The following is a 17,580-nucleotide window of genomic DNA, read 5'->3' as shown; positions in this document are numbered from 1 at the left end:
TTAAATTTAACTTTGACTAACTGGTAATACTATCCACATAAGTCGAACATTTGTATTTCAACTCTACTTATCTAGGTAATACTAATGACTCAAATTTTCAGCTGAAAGTTTTATTTGTGCATTATAATCCTCAAATTTTTCAACTAAAGTACCAAGTAGCTATTGTCAGCAATATTACATACTAAACCCTGTAGCCTGTACATCCCTGGCTTTTATCATAAACCTATAAATATTCTGCCATTTCCCTATTAACTTCCCCGGGTGTTACATTTTGCAAAATGGGAGTGTTAACTAAGGCCTTAAAAAGCGTTCTCTACATTGGCAGTAAATATTTAATATGAATCAATTTTAATAATTATAGCACAATCATAGTGCTGGTATTCACTTATAAACTAAATTAACAAAAAAGTTTTTTTGGGTGATGGGGAATATTGGGGGTGTTTATTAGTAAGAGGGGGAGGGGGAGTTAATTACTGAAAATAGGGTATAATAAGAGACTTGATCTGAGATGTATCAAACTCTCATTGATATTAAAAGGCCAACTGCAAGCCTGGTGTAATCAAGACCTAACAAAATCCACTCAAGCTGAATACATCCCAAATCAAGCCATTGATAAAGAAACTAACTGTATTAGACAGAAAACCATTTTCTTGACTACTTAGGTTCTATATTCTGAACTCACCCTATCTCCAGTGACATTTGGCAATCTCCAATACATTGGTTCACCCTGTGTGTTTACTTGTGAACCAGTCCAGGACACATTGGCTGGTATAACATAGAAACCGTTCTGTTGCCTAGCAACCATAGTATTAGCTCTACTGCTGAATGACACTGTCATGTCTGTAACTGATGACTGAAAATTACAGTAAACTTATTGAGCAAATTGAACAATAGCAATGGTGAACTGCAGACAAAGCAATGAATTTGGAAGTGGATAACATAGAAATATTTAAGCAAGAAATGCCCAATATACAGTACTTCCATAAAAAGACATATATTTCCTGTGACTGTGTAAAAGGCAGTTTAATACTATCCAATTTATCATTTATGGTGAAATTATTATTATGTCATACATCCGTTCGATATTAGTGCACAAATTAATGAACCTTGAGTACAACTGACAATGTCCAATTGAACGTTTTTCTTGGAAAGGATCAAATAGAATGCAATATTAAATCATGTTTACCTTAGTCCATACATACTGAGCTTGTCCGCATGAATCAGTCCTCCCAAAACAAAAACAGTCTGTGCAGCCATCAGGGTTGCCTATGTCCAGGGAGAATGAGTTTTCTACACACTTAGTACATGTCCTTCCCATTGTGTTAGCCTGAAAAAATATTGTGCAACAATATATATAACATTCTTACAATACAAATCATTTTTCCTGAGAACCCTTATGAAATGATAGTCCTTCAATGTTTAATAGATTACACTGACCCTTAAGACTGAGCATTTTTATTCTATTCAATTTGTCGCTTATAAAAGAAAGTGTAAAAAGTATCTTAATGTCCAGTTACTCAATACACATAACATAATGGATCAATTCTTTTAAAGTAAGTGTCAATAAGATTCAATGAAGAATATTTCACTATATTAAGACTATATTAAGTTTGATTTCTGTTTGTTAGTTTTGGGCTTAGCGCCATTTTTCAACAGTACTTCAGACATACAATGGTGGGCAGTTAACCTAACAGGAGTTCCTGAATTCTGTACTCACATGTTCTCTGCAAGTAAATGCCAACTTCTCTGCATGAATCAGAGGTGGAGGACAAATGATTTCAGACACAATGTCTTTCATCAAATTGCCAAACATATGCCTCACCTAGGGATCGAATTCCCAACCATACAACTCATAGATCTGTGCTCTCTTTACTGAGCTAAACAGGCAGGCTTATAATGAGTTTGAGAACTCATTTGTGGCTTATATTTTGAAGGTAGTAATTGCAGAAAAACTTTAAATGAAGGAGATGATATTATACATGATGATAATGTTACCTTGCATTCACACTGGCCATCGGGCTCAGCACATCTACAAGCTCCCTGGGAGTTACAGCTCCTGGGCTCTGTTCCCTCAACAGAACATAAACATAGGTTACAGTCCGGGAAGTTAAAGAAGCCAAACAGACAGCTGTCACAGTGGGTACCATTGTAGTCCAGCTTACATGCACACTGGCCACTCAGTGGGTCGCAGTTGTTGTCAAATGCACCAATAGGATCACAGTCGCATGACTAAATACAACAGGTAAATTTCTTTTAGTGTAATTTCAGGTCTCAGACAGGCTCTTAATTCAGTTATAACCTAAGAAAATATTGTCTAACTTATTGAAATGAATGTTATTTTTCGATTGTATTTCATTAATTTAATAGTTGCCATTACGCAGTTTGACTGTGGCCATAACATAATAAACATACTGTGGCTCAAGATTTCTAACCAGTCCAAATTCTGATTCCCTGCAAGTAAGTGTAGCATGCCACAGAGGTTTACGACTATTTGCCTTGGACATGGAAGCTTTCCTCAGACTGTCATTGATCAAACTTGGTTCTCCTACAGGCTAAGCTAATAGGATACTAGTATCCCCATAACTAAAGGTAATCACATGTTCCCAAATTCAAACTATCACTACTGAAAGCTGTACAATTATAACTTCTTAAGCTGTTTCAGATTTATAAAAAGATGACTGAAAATTATGGAAACTGACTAAACATGGGAGCATCTATTTTATGTAATTTACATTTAGTGTATTATTGAGTGGGCTGTAAAAGCTATTGAAACAACAGTTACAAGAATACTGTTCCGATCTTTGCTGCACTTACTTTACATCCTCTTCTGGGATCATACCCCCAGTATGTATCTATACACTGCTCACATCTCTCACCCTCCGTGTTTGGAGGACAAACACACTCTCCTGTGTCTGGATGACAGATGTGGCCTGGCAAGTCGCATGGCTCACAAGCTGCAACAAAATGGTATTCTATATTTTACCAAGGTTACCATTTTTTCTATAATTTGTAAGTTTACCTATACATTTCTTTTTGCACAAACAATACATATCTTCAGTAAGTTGAAATGCTTCATAAACATTTTGTAACTTATTAAACTTCAGTAAGACATTGATTGCTAGTGGTTATAAGGGAATGAGAAAAATCTGAAAGTTATCCAGAGTTCTGAGCCATTCAAACATAGAAATTGTCATAGAAAGGACCACATGAGTTGCCTGAGTGAGTCTGAGTGCTTGAGCCATTGATGCTCCAGCAAATGGTGTTTCACTGTATATAAAATAAAGGTAATAAAACTTTTAATTTGCAAACTTAAGGACAAATTTATTATACAGGAAGGTCTGGGAGAAACACTTAAATTTTTATGTCAAGGTCAGTGCAAAGAAATCACAATTATCACTTTGTTTATGCTTCCTTCTCTTATAAGATTCTTTCATTTCACATTTTCTATGTTTGAAATTCTTACACACATATATAAAGAAAAAAAGTGTTAAAAGTATGTAGTTTAACACTTACGAAGACATTCTCCTTTCGATATAAGCCCATAGTATCCTTCAACACACTCATCACAATGCAGACCTGCCACGCCCCTCTTACATCTACACTGGCCCGTCAAACTGTCACACTGGGCAAAATATGACCCTTGTGGGTCACAATCACAGGGTGTGCATCCCTGTCCTGACTCCAAGCCCCAATAATTCTCCTGTAAAATATGACAGGACAATTTTACACTTCACATACCCTGTTCTTTTGTGGAAAGCATTGCTTTTATCAAAAACACAAATAAAACAAAAACATCACAATACATTTAACAAATCATTAGTCATTGTGAATGTCATTAGTAAAAGGATTTTAGTACTTTGTGACAAAAAACAGTATTCCCATAACCAACAATTTAAGTGCTAAAAGTGACATAACATTTGGAAACATGCTAAATTCATACTGAAAACATTTATCCATTCCAACAAGGAATCTTATGATTTACAGAAAATGCAGTTAGTTTTAGACAAAGTTTTGTTAGTTTTGTATGTATATATTGAACTATCTTTAGTAAATGTAAAACACTGACAAACATATAAAAGCTAATGTATAGTTTTTTACCAATATACCATGCAAGATATAATATACCAAGCGTTGTTACATAAAACAGTTACTGTCAATATTAGAAAACAAAGTATGCCCTGGTTACATTCCAACTAAAGAAAGAAAAAACACACATCAAACAAAAATGATTATTTGAAATGCAGTTCTAGCTCAAGGAAACAATAACAAGTATAAAGATTGAGGGAAGATGTGATGATCAAATGATGACAAAATTGATGATAGTTACTGTCCATCACCAGGGAAAACAATAACTTAAAATTAGCCACAAAGTCCTGCATGTTTTTGTAATTTGATAACTGCACATGCAAAATGAAATTACCATACATTATAACTCTTCATCTGTCACAATACATTGACTGGTGGAAAGAGATCATGTGACCCAAGTTTGTATACTTGAATAAATTTTACTGCCGATGCCACAGATAAACAAACATTAATTATCAAACATCATTAAAACTACCAATTCTGTTGAACTGTGACAAAATTTTACATATTAATAACTCTATGAGTTGTTTTATTGGTAACAAAAGCAAATTATCAAAATAATGGTCAAAAAAACAAACTTGATGTCACGATTTTTATGGAACAGACAGTGATTGAATTGTAAAAATGGCAATAATTTCCTTGTTTCTCGATGAAACGTATTTGTGTGACCACTTATTTTCATAGATCCTATACAGTGGTCATGGATTTTACCAGAAAATCTGACAGAAATGTGTTTATGATTTTATTTTTTTTGCAGACAGTCAAAACAAAAAATTGAAATGAAACCAAATCAAAAATCATTACAAATCTAATGATGATGAATATGGAATATACAGCTGAAAACTACAGCTAAAATGCGTACAAAATTCCTGTTCTAAAAAGCATTATAAACTAGAGCTATCACTGAAGGTGATGAATGTATCCCCCGCAAGCACTGACAAAATACAATGCAATTCGACGCACACAAGATTGCATAATTATGTGGACTGTATGTATATAGACTCTATGTATATAGCATAGTAACAAAGAACAAAGTCCCATAACTCTGCAGAATAGTTATCTAAAAGAACCTAACATGCACCATGCACAACTAGGGTTGATACTGATCACTTATGTGAAGTTTCATTAAATTGTGTCAATGGGATGAGGAGAGTTGGTGCGCACAAGATTGTGTCTATGGACAGACAGACGTACAGACATGTCAACGAAATGAAGGAGGGGGCCATTTCTTTTGTTATTTTCTTTGGTTGTATAGGGGGCCCTGGCCCTACAATCTATTGTTAACGGATTGAAGCTGTTGTTGTCTTTTGTTCTCTTTACAGTTAGATGGCCCTCTCTTTCTTTTAAGTTGCTCGGACAGGCAGATGGATGGATAGACAGACAACCTGAAACCAGTATACCCCCTTACAACTTCGTTGTTCGGTGGGTACAATAATAACATATAATATACAGTAAATAAAAGATCACTAAAAGCAACACAGTCTTGGAGGTTTGGATATATACAACTGAAAGCCTGGTACATTTACGGGTTACATGTTTCCCGAACCTGGCAAGTGTCACAATATGGTTCCTTCACAAACGGGAGACAATTACACCTCCCAGTTTGTACATCGCAAATTTCAGAGTCGTTTGATCCTTTGCTATAACATCTACAATCTGAGTAAAGTAACACATTTCAAGTTAACATAACAAGAATATTAAAAGTAAAGAATTACAGATTAGTGTCCGGTAATCATAAGAGTTTACTTCTTATTATATGATTTATATCATTTTATATTAATACTTTAGTTGTATACTTTATAAGAAAGAAGAACTATAAGACATCAACAGTTACATGAACACTACATTTTATATCTCTTTGTTTTTGCATGCAATTTTATGTGTAGACAAACAACATGAAGAGAGAAAAATAGAAACAAGAAAACAAAAAAAAACTATAAGAATTTTAGTTTCAATTTTTAATAGTTTTGAACTGCATAAAAATTCATCCAAATGAGAAGCAGGTCTCACCATAACATCCACCCACTGAGTAACCATAGTAACCTTCCTGGCAACGGTCACAGGATCGACCCGAGACCCCTGGGCGGCAAACACACTGCCCAGTAACAGGGTGACATCGATAATCAAGGGACCCTACTCGGGAACAATTACATTCCTTACAACCACTCATAATATCACCATAGCCTGCCTACAGAAAGTTCATACAATATTTAACATACCATATTTTTAACTTTAAATAACTTTTATAAGCCATTTCCACTTTTTCATTACGTTTAATAACAACTACTTCAATCTGTTGTTCTAAGAAAACAAATCTTTTACAGCCATCAAGAGAAAAGTTTGTTTTGCTAATGAAAAAGAAATCATATATTTATAAATAATTTTGAACAAACAGCATAAACTTAAAATATACATATGGTTGACATTTAACTTGTGCAAGAAGTCTCCCTGTATTTTTTGTTTCTAGAGAGTATAAAATTGATGAAGCATTTGTTAATGCTGTGCGGTCAACATGAAATTATATAAAATAGCAGTGTAAAAAGCTTGCTGAGTGAATCAGTTGCTAAATATATTCTTCACCTGCAAAATTCATGAAAACAAAACTCAACAAAACCATTAATAAAATTTGTGTTCTAAAATGAATATTTATCTAGTACAGAGCATGTATGATTTTATTAATAAGACTGGAAACAGAAAGCTTACAAACAAATTCAGACACATGTTATATGATAGAATGGAGTAATAAAATCATACTGAAGAACATGCTGTGGTACTTGTCCATAACCATTTGAATCTTCAAACTCCAATTTCTCAAAATCAGTAATTGCAACATGTGCTCTGTTGCACCAAAATTAAGTATAATATTTGCTTTCAAAATAAATTTTTTTTACTGATTGGTTTTTTTAATTGTAAAGTCTATTTTTAGAAAGATGCTAAGGTTATGCAATGAGCTGAATCAATAAAATTGAAGTCTGAAATGAGATCCCATGCTCTTCATGCATTTGTGATTACAACCCAGCTCCCTCCTATTCAAATCAGTACACATTAACAACACAACCACTATAACATTTTTACACAAACAGTACCACTGATATAGTGTCATTTTGTTTGAACATTGATGTTCACTGCCAGTGTATAATCATATGACTTGTATTAGCACTGCAGAACAGGGATGTAAACTCGCTACTATTTCTGGGGGACTAATTTTCGTCGATTCTGGTGATATATCTATCCAAAAAATAAAAGTTCCACTATAGAATAAAATTCCAATTTTTTTTAGTTAAGAAAATATGGAATCTACATCAACAAGGAAATCTCAATTTGAATGAGATTGGACTTTACGCCTAAAAAATCAAATTATTTCATACTATGTCATAAATAATGGTAAACAAGTCAGCTTTTTGTCTTGTGCATGAATTAAGTCACACTTTCTGATATTTGTTTGTATCTATACATAAAGAAATATTTAACCATAAAGAAAAACAGAAATTGAAAACCTGTCTCAGAATGAAAAGTGGTCAAGAGTACTTTAAGAAACAACCAGTCAAATGCTGCATCTTTAAGACTGGTCTCTAAACTCTGTTTCATCCCTATTCTACAGTGGTAATCACCCAATTAACTTACTAATTAAGACCACCTAACATTGATAATATACTTACTTGACAGCATAATCAGCAAGCAATATACGGCAATGAAAAAGCTTATTCATAAAATATCACTCGACGCATTTCTAAATTAATCAAAAGGCAATTTGTAACCATAAATGTTCCAATTACTGTAAAGCATCTATAGACTTACTTTGTCTTTTATCTACATTAAGAATTTACAAATGTTTCAATCATAACAGCAATATAAGAACCTAAAGGTAAGTGAAGTTCTTCAACTTTTGCTTTAAGTTTATTAAGTTCCCATACTGGGTATTAAACACACCACATCAGAAGCAGTCACCCAAAACTTTCCCCTCTGGATTAAAAAATAACATTTTATACTGAGTAAGTTCCAGTTCGGCAAAAATATCATTTCTACCAATTCTGACATCTTTAATTACCATTACTTAGTGTAATTCATGGATTTGCCAAAAGTCTCCATGCGGTTTATATTCCTATAAAGGCACAAGATTTAATTAGGATCAGGAACTGTATTTTTATTAGAAAGTATGTTATAAATTAACAGAGGCATGTCTTTTTGATTGTTCCATCTCGAGGTTGTAAAGGTCAATAGCCTACAATTATTATCAGATTTTGATACTGGGAGCAAGAAAACAACTTTTTTGTAGTTTATTTGCACAATCCATAGATTGCAGGAAGTCCCAATTTGCTTTATACCTGTCTAAATGCATAAAAGATATTCAATCCTTAAATAAATATTCTGCATAAACTGAGTATCCTTAAGCTGATGTAAACATCAACTTTTTAACATATGACCTGAAAACATTGCCTTACAATTCCTGAAATATTAAAAACTGTAGAACATCATCTTTCAGCAGGTATGTGCATACAGAAAAACATCCATTTCTTGTATCGCAATGAAATTTTTATATTCTCATCAACTGAAATATGTATGTATACGCATTCTTACCTCACATCTGTCACACTGGCGTCCAGTATAATGTGGCTTACATTCACAATTCCCAGTATCACGGTTACATGTCATATTGCTAGAACCAAACGGATCACAGGTACACACTGAAACAGAGATGGAATACATTCATATTTAATATAAATTATTTCTTTAAAATAATTTCATTTATTCCTCGAGACTTAAAATGTTTGTTAGTTGCTAAGGATTCGGGATTAATCGGCCTTTATTATTCAGTTGAACTGGTTCTCGTTTTATCAATACAGTACTGATGTGCATGTTCAGCGAGCCGAGAACACAGCCAGTTGTTCGATATAAAAGCAAAAAGCCCGTGCAGATTTTTCACATCGCGTCTGAAAGGGCGAATAGACCGTTATTATACACTGACTGACAGAATCTACAGTCCTTCTACATGTCGTTCAGTAAAGATAAACTTAAAGTAATCTTAAATTGAGATGCCGCATGAACGTGTTAGACCTAAACGACAAGGCCGGGAAAGGAAGGACAAAGGTCACAGGCAAAATGTAAGAGCAAAATCGTCAACAACAGGAATATCACCATAGGACGAGAGGAGAGGAACAAAAGGTCGGCCAGGAACGAGGTGCGGAATCAGATACATCAACATGACCTTGGAACACGAGGGACCGGTAATTGTGCGATATCGAGAAGGAAGAAACAGACAGTTACAAGATAATGCTGGTGGGTGTATTAATAATATTATTGATTTTTAAGTATTTTATATGGTTCGGGTATTTCACAAGACTATGTCATGGTTAGAGGTAAAATTTCAAGGAGGGTGTGGCGGTGTAAGTGTATAGGTCATCTATACTAGGCTCGTCTGTATGGTCAGCATGTCTAATATTGAACAAAAAGTTACAGTCTGTGGGAAGATGCGCAAATTAAATCATACCTTCTGTTAGTCTTACCAGTGTCTTATTGGCGGCACATCTGCTTTCCTCCCTTGAACAGATTTTCAGAGACGAATATATCAATTTGGCATTAGTGCCGGTCAAAGGGGGCATTTAGTTTTCAAAACGTTTGTTTTTGTAAGAAAGACATTTTAGACTGTCTACCGACGGTCAGGCTAAAACACTCTGGCAAGATTAATTCTATATGCAGTGGTCGAAAGCGTTCATTATTTATGCGGCGACATATTTAACCAATCAGTGATAAAGTTCAGAAAATGCTTTGTTATATGTACAAGTTTTAGCATGGCGTGTGCACGGTGGGCAGTTTCAGTTGCGTCGGGTGATATCGCCCGCATCCTGGTCTTAAAACATAACAGACTTGTGGTGGCGATATGTGCAGGTTAATGACGCAGCGGAAACGGTTCGGGCGAGTACACGTCACTGCATGTGCAATTACTTCATTAATATTCAAATTTTCCATATAAAGCACATACTTCGCTCCACATTCGGGAGTGTCCTGCAGTCATTATAACTTTTCAGTGAAGTATCAAAACCCACATCCCAGGATAATTTGCAAGTAGAACATTTCAGAGACATTTTAGGGGTCAAGATTGGGGTCGCGCCCGGAGATGAGTTTAAATGAAATTTCGTCTCAGAGCTCAAAAAAAAAAAAAAAATATCGATATAGGTAACTTAGTAGAAGATATTGACCCAAAATAACAGCTGTTAAATTTCTAAAATAGGTCAAGATCTAGGTCAAGGGACTTGTCATCAAAAAACGCAAAACGCATACCGTTTAGTACGTTTAATAGTCTTCTCTGCTAACACAAACACTGGACTGACACAGAAAGTTTTTATTTTGATACAACACTTCCTTTTGAGGAATGGATAACATTGCAAAATTTGCTAGGATTTAAATATACGCCACAAAATACCTGTATTCTTTTGTATTTCCATGACGGTAGTTTTACATGATTTGCATGAAAAGATTGAAATATACAAGTATTTAGTAACAAGTTGACGGTGACATAGATTAGGCCAAAACAAGGTGTTTAATGACTTAATACTATATTTAATCAATGTAACAATATGTACAGAAATTAGTGTATTAAGTTTAATTTCGAACACATTTTGTTTCTTCAGTGTAAAGTAGTCATTCTATGCTATGCTCTTAAAACTATGATGATAAGAGATTGATTGAATAAGTTTTTGCATATGAAGCTGTAAAACTCATTTATTTTAGGAAGGGCCTTAATTATCCATCATGGCTGTATATTACTTGTAATTTAAGAATGATTTTCATGAAGTTTCCGTGGTTAACAAAAAAAAAAAAAAAAATGGTTACTAGGTCGTGGTGGGCATTTAAGAATTTTGTGTTGAAATCAAACATGAAATCAGGCAAACAGCAGAACTATCTAGACGATTTTACTGAAAGTGGTTTTGCGGCTTTAAATGTATTTAAGGATTTGATAGCAGTTGGCAAACGAAAGAACAAAGCAATAATGATTGAAATTTTGGGGTTCAGAGCTTGATTTGTAGACCTACAGATGGTGATCCGAATTCTGACCACTACACTTCAGAAAGTAAATTTAAAAAAAAAAAAAACATCGATTGTTTCACAGAATAATTTTTATTCAGGACTGCAGATACATGTGGATTGTTTCGTCTCTGCTTCATCCGACTCGTTCTGTTGATTTAGCAAGCCTATCACCACATAAGGGTTGAGATTTGTTTAGATTTAACAATACTAGGATTCTTGCGATATTACAGTCGGTATACCCGTTTTTTTTCATGACTATTTTTGGATTACCAATCAGGGTAAACAATTGTTTTTTCTGCAAATGCTTGGGGTGAAGGTTTGGATTAAAGGTCATTGGTGTCACGCAAACTGTTGCCTGACACGTGGCATAAATGTGGCATAACTTCCGATAGAATTGTTCTAGAACTATTATATTATTCCCCATTTATCTGGGGTACCGACTTGTCAAATAAAGAAATCAAATTCAGTGGCGATTATGTTTGGTGCCTTCATATAAATATTTTATTCAAAACCAATCACGTGCCTGGTCATTTTAATGGCATTTGAAATGCCCTGCTTCGCCTTCGAATTGAAAAGTTCAAGACATTCTTTATTTAGAACAAAGAAGTATAAAATACACATTTTATTTTATTGGTCGGAAATCTCTACCGATTCTCTGATACAATGTGTAGCACTGCTTTTAAAGCATTTGAAATATTTCGACAATTATAACCGGTAAAAGTATAGCCTATACTTAGTGAATACGTCATCATGTTTATTCATGACGTATGGTTTAGTGTAAGGGTTCTCATCAAAGTTTATCATACCTTACGAGCATTATTTTTCATTAGTTTTTATATGAGAGTGTTTTTAAGTAATCTATTACAGAGTTGTCATTCGGAATCAAATTCATTTTTGCGGCGGTAGATATAAACCTGTTTTATTGCAGATTTATTATAACCATGAATAAAGGATGTTTACAGTTGTTTTCATATTAGCCTATTTTGGCAGACCACCTATTTAGATTAATTAAGTGTACTGGTAGATTCAAGCGCCGGTGGGATCCGGTATTTAGAGAAGAGGCTGACCTGTCTTTTACGGACAGTATTTGGTTATACGTTTAATAAATTCTAAGACAAATCAGAAAGGGGATTTTATTTTGTTGAATATACAAAACGAAACCAGTGTAGCTTGCCCATAATTCAATTAATTTAACGCGATTCTATGAAATATTAAGATACTATTTTCTTATGGGCAATATCCCCCGAGTCAAACATTCAAAAGACCAAATAGTTCAAGCAATTTCTGAGAAAATGTTCATCGCTACCGAGGTTTTACATGCTAGAGGTTTAAATTTATGACAATTATTTCACAATTTGGACACAAATTCAAATAAAACTTGTGTGTGCCAAAAGTTGATACAATTCTTCATTGATTTAGGTAAACTATTAAACAATATCAGAAATTACGAATTTTTGGTGATTTGAAACTATGTATGTACTTTTACCATGTATACACGCAAATAAAACAAATAACTTTTCATGACTACTTACTGTGATTCAGAAGTTCTGACGTCACAAATAACCTAACATCAGTTATTTTGTTAAGATCTAGTTTGCCCAAGATTTTTACGGTTAAACCAAATCACACTATAATGTGTTATACTACAGCAACTTTTTCCCCGGTAAAATGTTGTTCAGATTTATGCTATTAGGAATAAGTGCATCAATATGCTTAATTAGTTTGTCCTGTACGTACTGATCATTCGTATTAGAAATATTACAGTATCTTTCTGTAACACCGCATGATATTTTCGACTCCAGCGATTGGCTGGCCGTGTGCATTGAATGTTTACCTATATTTTATGCGTTCGCTATAATTTCTTTCGCGCGGAATCATTGCATTTTACTCGAGATTTGCCGCGGTCACAGAGATGCTTTAATAGAAAATTGTAAATGTCTAATTTTTCTTTGTGTTGATTTTTTGGGGGATAAATTTTTGCAAAATTTATTGTGGCGGAAAAAATCAATAAATCGAGAGGAGACGAGACGCATGGTGTTTGTTAAACAGCTTTCTAGCACTGAGTGTTTGGTAGCAGCTCTGGACTTGCTTCGTGGCATCGTTTTGGTGCGGAGCCGTGATGAGCTGAGGTCTGCTGTCACACATTCGGGTGTGGTCCGTGTGCTGGGTGCCGTCTGCGGTTTTTAGGGGTCATCGCATCGCGTGTTGTCTCATGCTTGCGCCTGGTCTCCTCTCGCTTGAAGATAGAGCGGCCAAAAACATGCCAACTTAACTTTTCAATGTTTTTCTCAGATCTATTGATGCATTTACCTTAGCAGATGTAGAATATATTAATTTAGAAATCAAGTATTTTAAGTCATTTGTTCGTCATGATGTGTTATATGATCTTAAAACATTTAACAGTATAACAATGAGATAAATAAAAGACAAAGAATGGTACATGTTCTTATTTTATGTCGAGTAATATGGAAAAATTGAGCATACCTTGAAAATACAGATTGGTCATTTACTACATATAAAATATAGACAACTCGCACAACACCAGTTTACTATACCCCATGGTAACTTCAAGGACTTTTGATCAGTAACTCTTTGATTGTTTAAAAAGACAGCTGTTATCTATCATCAAAATACAGACAGGCTCTTTAACACATCACAACAGATTAGTATCAAGCAATATGTCAAAGACATAAAAATTGTGCACAAGGAAAACTCACATTTGCAGTCACCATTCATGGCCGTCCCATAGTAACCCAGTCTACATCTGCCACAGTCCGGTCCCTCCGTGTTATGAAGACACAGTCTGCATTCTCCAGTCAGCTGATCACAACTTCCTACCATACTAGAATCTATGTTACCATTACACTCACATCGTTCACACAGGTTGCCTAGAAGACCTGGGTAACCAAAGTAACCATGGTCACATCTGAAATAAATGTACAATTTAAAGTGAAAATACCAATTAATATTTACTATAAAAGTAAGTTTGGAAAAATACTACACAGTAGAAGCATATCAAACATTGATTCTGATGCAGACCTCTCAATCTGGATATGACATCTGAACTAGTTTTACCATGATGTTGACTGAAAGATAAATTTAGTTAGCTTAAATCTCAATCTAAAATAAATTAGTATAAACATAATCACCCTATTTGTCCCTCCATTATCCCTTAACAAATCAAACTGACTGGGTCTATAATTTTCTGTTACCTTTCACATCTCTCTCCAGTATATCCAGGGGCACAGTCCAGGCACATAAATGCATCAGGGTCATTGAATTTTGGATTCAGTACACATGTAGTAGCAAAGTTGTTGCTTGGTTCTATCAGTGGACAAGCACAGGGTTTGCAGTCATCGGGTGTACCACGAGTAGGATCGCCATAGTAACCAGTCCTGCAAACATCACAGTGTTCACCTTCCGTGTTGTCAGTACACATCTGTGACAGAAAAAAATCTTCATACAGTTTTACAAACCAAAAAATATACTCATTCTAGTTAGAAAACCTAGTTCTGTAAAGGAAATAAAAGAAAACTTGTTTTCATAAAAGTATTTATCAAGGGCATTGCTGTAATTATTTCCTGAAAACTTGATAGTTATAATTTTACAAAGGCAAAATCTGTGAATTTTATTCTGAAATTGCAACATTAAACAGTTTTGTTATTTCAATGCCTAACATTTTCTCTGAAATATTTCATTAGATCAATTTGCACTGAAATAGTAATACTTATAGAGTTAAATAATGTCACTTACCAGACATCTGCCAGTATATGGATCACATGTCTTGGAATGTCCATAACAAGCACAAGGTACACACTGACCACCATACAACACATTGTCCACTCTACGCCAGCCTATATCACAACTCTGAAACAGAAGCAAGAATATAAGTAGTTTTAATCATTGGCAGTGTCTGAAAGCTTAACATAAATCACTGTTGTCGAGATATAAATCTTTTCCAAAGATTAAATTTTCCTAATATTCTCATCAGAAAAGCAAATTCTACAGTAAAACATTAAAGAGTTGGTACTCATATATACTTCTGTCAGAACCAAGTGATTTTTCTACTCAAATACTCATATCAGTTTCAGGTAACAATAAAACTATAATCAAATGTAACAGACACAATGAATTTAAATAAGTTTACATACATAGCCTCACTTTCATTGTCATTTATGGAGATTTGATTTAATCATATTTTATTGCTCTTTGATATGAAGTTATTACAATTACAATTCAAACATATATAATCAAAGGGCAAAAGGGTCAGACAACAAGTTCATGGAGAGCTTATGCAAATCAAATACATTGTGGGCCATATTATCCATTTAGTTGAAAATTAATAATACTATGAAAGTATTAAGTTATGACATCCAAGGTAGTAACACAAGCTGACTGCTCAAGGCATGGTGGCTGCTTGATAAAAAGTTAAACTAAGAACAAAAAGTCAGTACATGAAGTTAGCAGACTGGTTGCTTAAGACAAGTTGGTGCTTAATACAGGTGGTTGCTAAGGCAGGTTCATATGTAAACAGAGGATCTAAAAATAGCTCACCTCACAAGACAGGCCAGTGTAGCCTCTTGGACAGGAGCATTTCTCTACACCAGATATACTGATGTCACTGGTTGACCCTGCACTAGATGTATCCAATAAAACATCCTTCAACCTAGCAACAGAAAATGTAAAATGGTTACAACAGAAAAAGATGCCAACTGTTCTAAAACAATAATATTATATGTACTTGTTTGGTTTACAGTAACACTAATACAGCTGTAGGTCATATGGTGACTTTCCAACTTTTAATGGTTGAGGAAGAACTCAAGGTGCCTCTCTGGACATTATCTAAGGTATGTGTAGGCACCTGGGTAGAACCACTGACCTTCTGTAAGCCAGCTGAATAACTTTCTCACATGAAAGAATTCAAGATTTTAAGCAAAGTTTTAAACCTACAGCTGTGAGGGGTAAAATGATTCAGAGTCAGTGACTAACCAACTGGCCTTAAAGGCCTCTTGTTCTAACACAGGTGCAGAAGTAATTCTGTGCAAAGATACATGTATATGGATCCCAAGTCCGAATTTCAAAATAACACCAATAACAAAAATAAAGACTTACATGTTTTTTTTATATTAACCTTTATTTAAGAAGGATTTTGAAAAATAAATTTGCTTTACAAATAGGTAAGTATTTACATGACATAATCCTGGGCTGTATGATGAGTGGCTCTAATCAGAATCCTCCTTAGATCATACAACATAAGCATGAACTCCTTCCTCGATACATGATCTGCACTAATTGTTCGACCGCTAGAGGTGTCTAACTTGAACCACTGTGTCTCATCCAGTGTAATACTCCTCTTGTTCTCCTGGTTCTCTCGAATATAGTTCCTACCATTGGTAACGGTTATGTTACCACCCTGTCCCACAAAAAAAGTTTGTGTTGAGAAGTATGATAATAGTTTGATTCAACTTGGCAACAAAGTTTTCAATAAGACAGCTGCATCTCATTGTAATGAATCTACAAAAAGCTTTTACAAATATTTTATAAATTTTAAAATACTCTTTAGTACTTGAAATATCCTCTTAAACTGTTTTATTTCAAACACAACTAGTAACATTTTCAATTGGGCTAATATGTGTTTTTAACAATTGACTTTCGACTTTGTGTAAGTAATTCTACCAAAGCTACCCTAATACAGTAGTTAAAGTTTCTTTAAGAGAGTTGCATCTGTATGTTTCTGAAAACCGCTGACATTTACTGACTACCACTAAACAAAAGAAATACCGAGACCTGAACCTAAAACTGTTCTTTACTCCTTCTTTACTTAATATGAGTTAAAACAGATTATTTAACCCTTGAAGTGATACATGTATTGCTGAAAAGATGGAACCGAGAACAACAATGTTTGGTACAAGTAACAAAGTTCAACTCTACCTGGAGAATAACGTCTGCCTCAGCAAGGTGATACTGCCAGGGAGCACTTTCATCTAGTGTAAACATCATTGTGTAGTGCAGTTCTCCACCATATGATGTCAGCTACAGAATATAATATCAAGTTTCATTTGACAAGAACATTTCTTTCACTTCAGATACATTCAATGTGGTAACAGAAATTCAAGCTCTTGTTTTTGAAGGTTTACAAGGATAAACAGACTTGAGACAAGAATTTTACTGAAGTTTCAGTGATCCCATACACATGAACACTAATAAGAAAAACACAAATAATTTTTTTTCAATAACTACCAATGTATTTGCAATGTTTTTCTCTAGTCTATGAAAAACAACATGTTTCATCTAACAAACAGACACTGATGCATTTTTACGCTATCTTTTACCATCTTGGTGACTTTGTTTTGTTTTTGTTGGGTTTAATGTCACACCGACATAATTTTTTGTCATATGGCAACATTCCAGCTTTTGATGGTGGAGATCGAAAGACCCCATGTGCCCCTCCGTGCTTTATTTCATCAC

General features: G+C 34.4%; 1 protein-coding gene across 5 annotated transcripts in view; it reads right to left on the bottom strand.

The window, feature by feature from the left end:
• The window catches only part of LOC123525101 (laminin subunit alpha-2-like), a 121,890-nt gene that overhangs the window by 40,021 nt on the left and 64,289 nt on the right, over positions 1-17,580 (bottom strand). For 3 of the 5 annotated variants that reach the window (XM_045303846.2, XM_053538172.1, XM_053538174.1), the window contains 14 exons: positions 17,044-17,145; positions 16,302-16,525; positions 15,667-15,778; positions 14,866-14,979; positions 14,325-14,551; positions 13,830-14,038; positions 8,665-8,771; positions 6,097-6,274; positions 5,633-5,742; positions 3,514-3,700; positions 2,815-2,954; positions 1,996-2,229; positions 1,187-1,327; positions 683-853 (listed from right to left, as the gene is read on the bottom strand). In XM_045303846.2, coding sequence (XP_045159781.2) covers positions 683-853; positions 1,187-1,327; positions 1,996-2,229; positions 2,815-2,954; positions 3,514-3,700; positions 5,633-5,742; positions 6,097-6,274; positions 8,665-8,771; positions 13,830-14,038; positions 14,325-14,551; positions 14,866-14,979; positions 15,667-15,778; positions 16,302-16,525; positions 17,044-17,145 — 2,256 coding nt within the window. The remainder of the gene's footprint in view (positions 1-682; positions 854-1,186; positions 1,328-1,995; positions 2,230-2,814; positions 2,955-3,513; positions 3,701-5,632; positions 5,743-6,096; positions 6,275-8,664; positions 8,772-13,829; positions 14,039-14,324; positions 14,552-14,865; positions 14,980-15,666; positions 15,779-16,301; positions 16,526-17,043; positions 17,146-17,580) is intronic. The other 2 variants (XM_053538173.1, XM_053538175.1) reach the window with 1 other exon arrangement.

The sequence above is a fragment of the Mercenaria mercenaria genome, chromosome 3 (genome assembly GCF_021730395.1).
Source record: "Mercenaria mercenaria strain notata chromosome 3, MADL_Memer_1, whole genome shotgun sequence".
NCBI lineage: Eukaryota > Metazoa > Mollusca > Bivalvia > Venerida > Veneridae > Mercenaria > Mercenaria mercenaria.
This window is presented reverse-complemented; position numbering and strand designations above follow the sequence as displayed.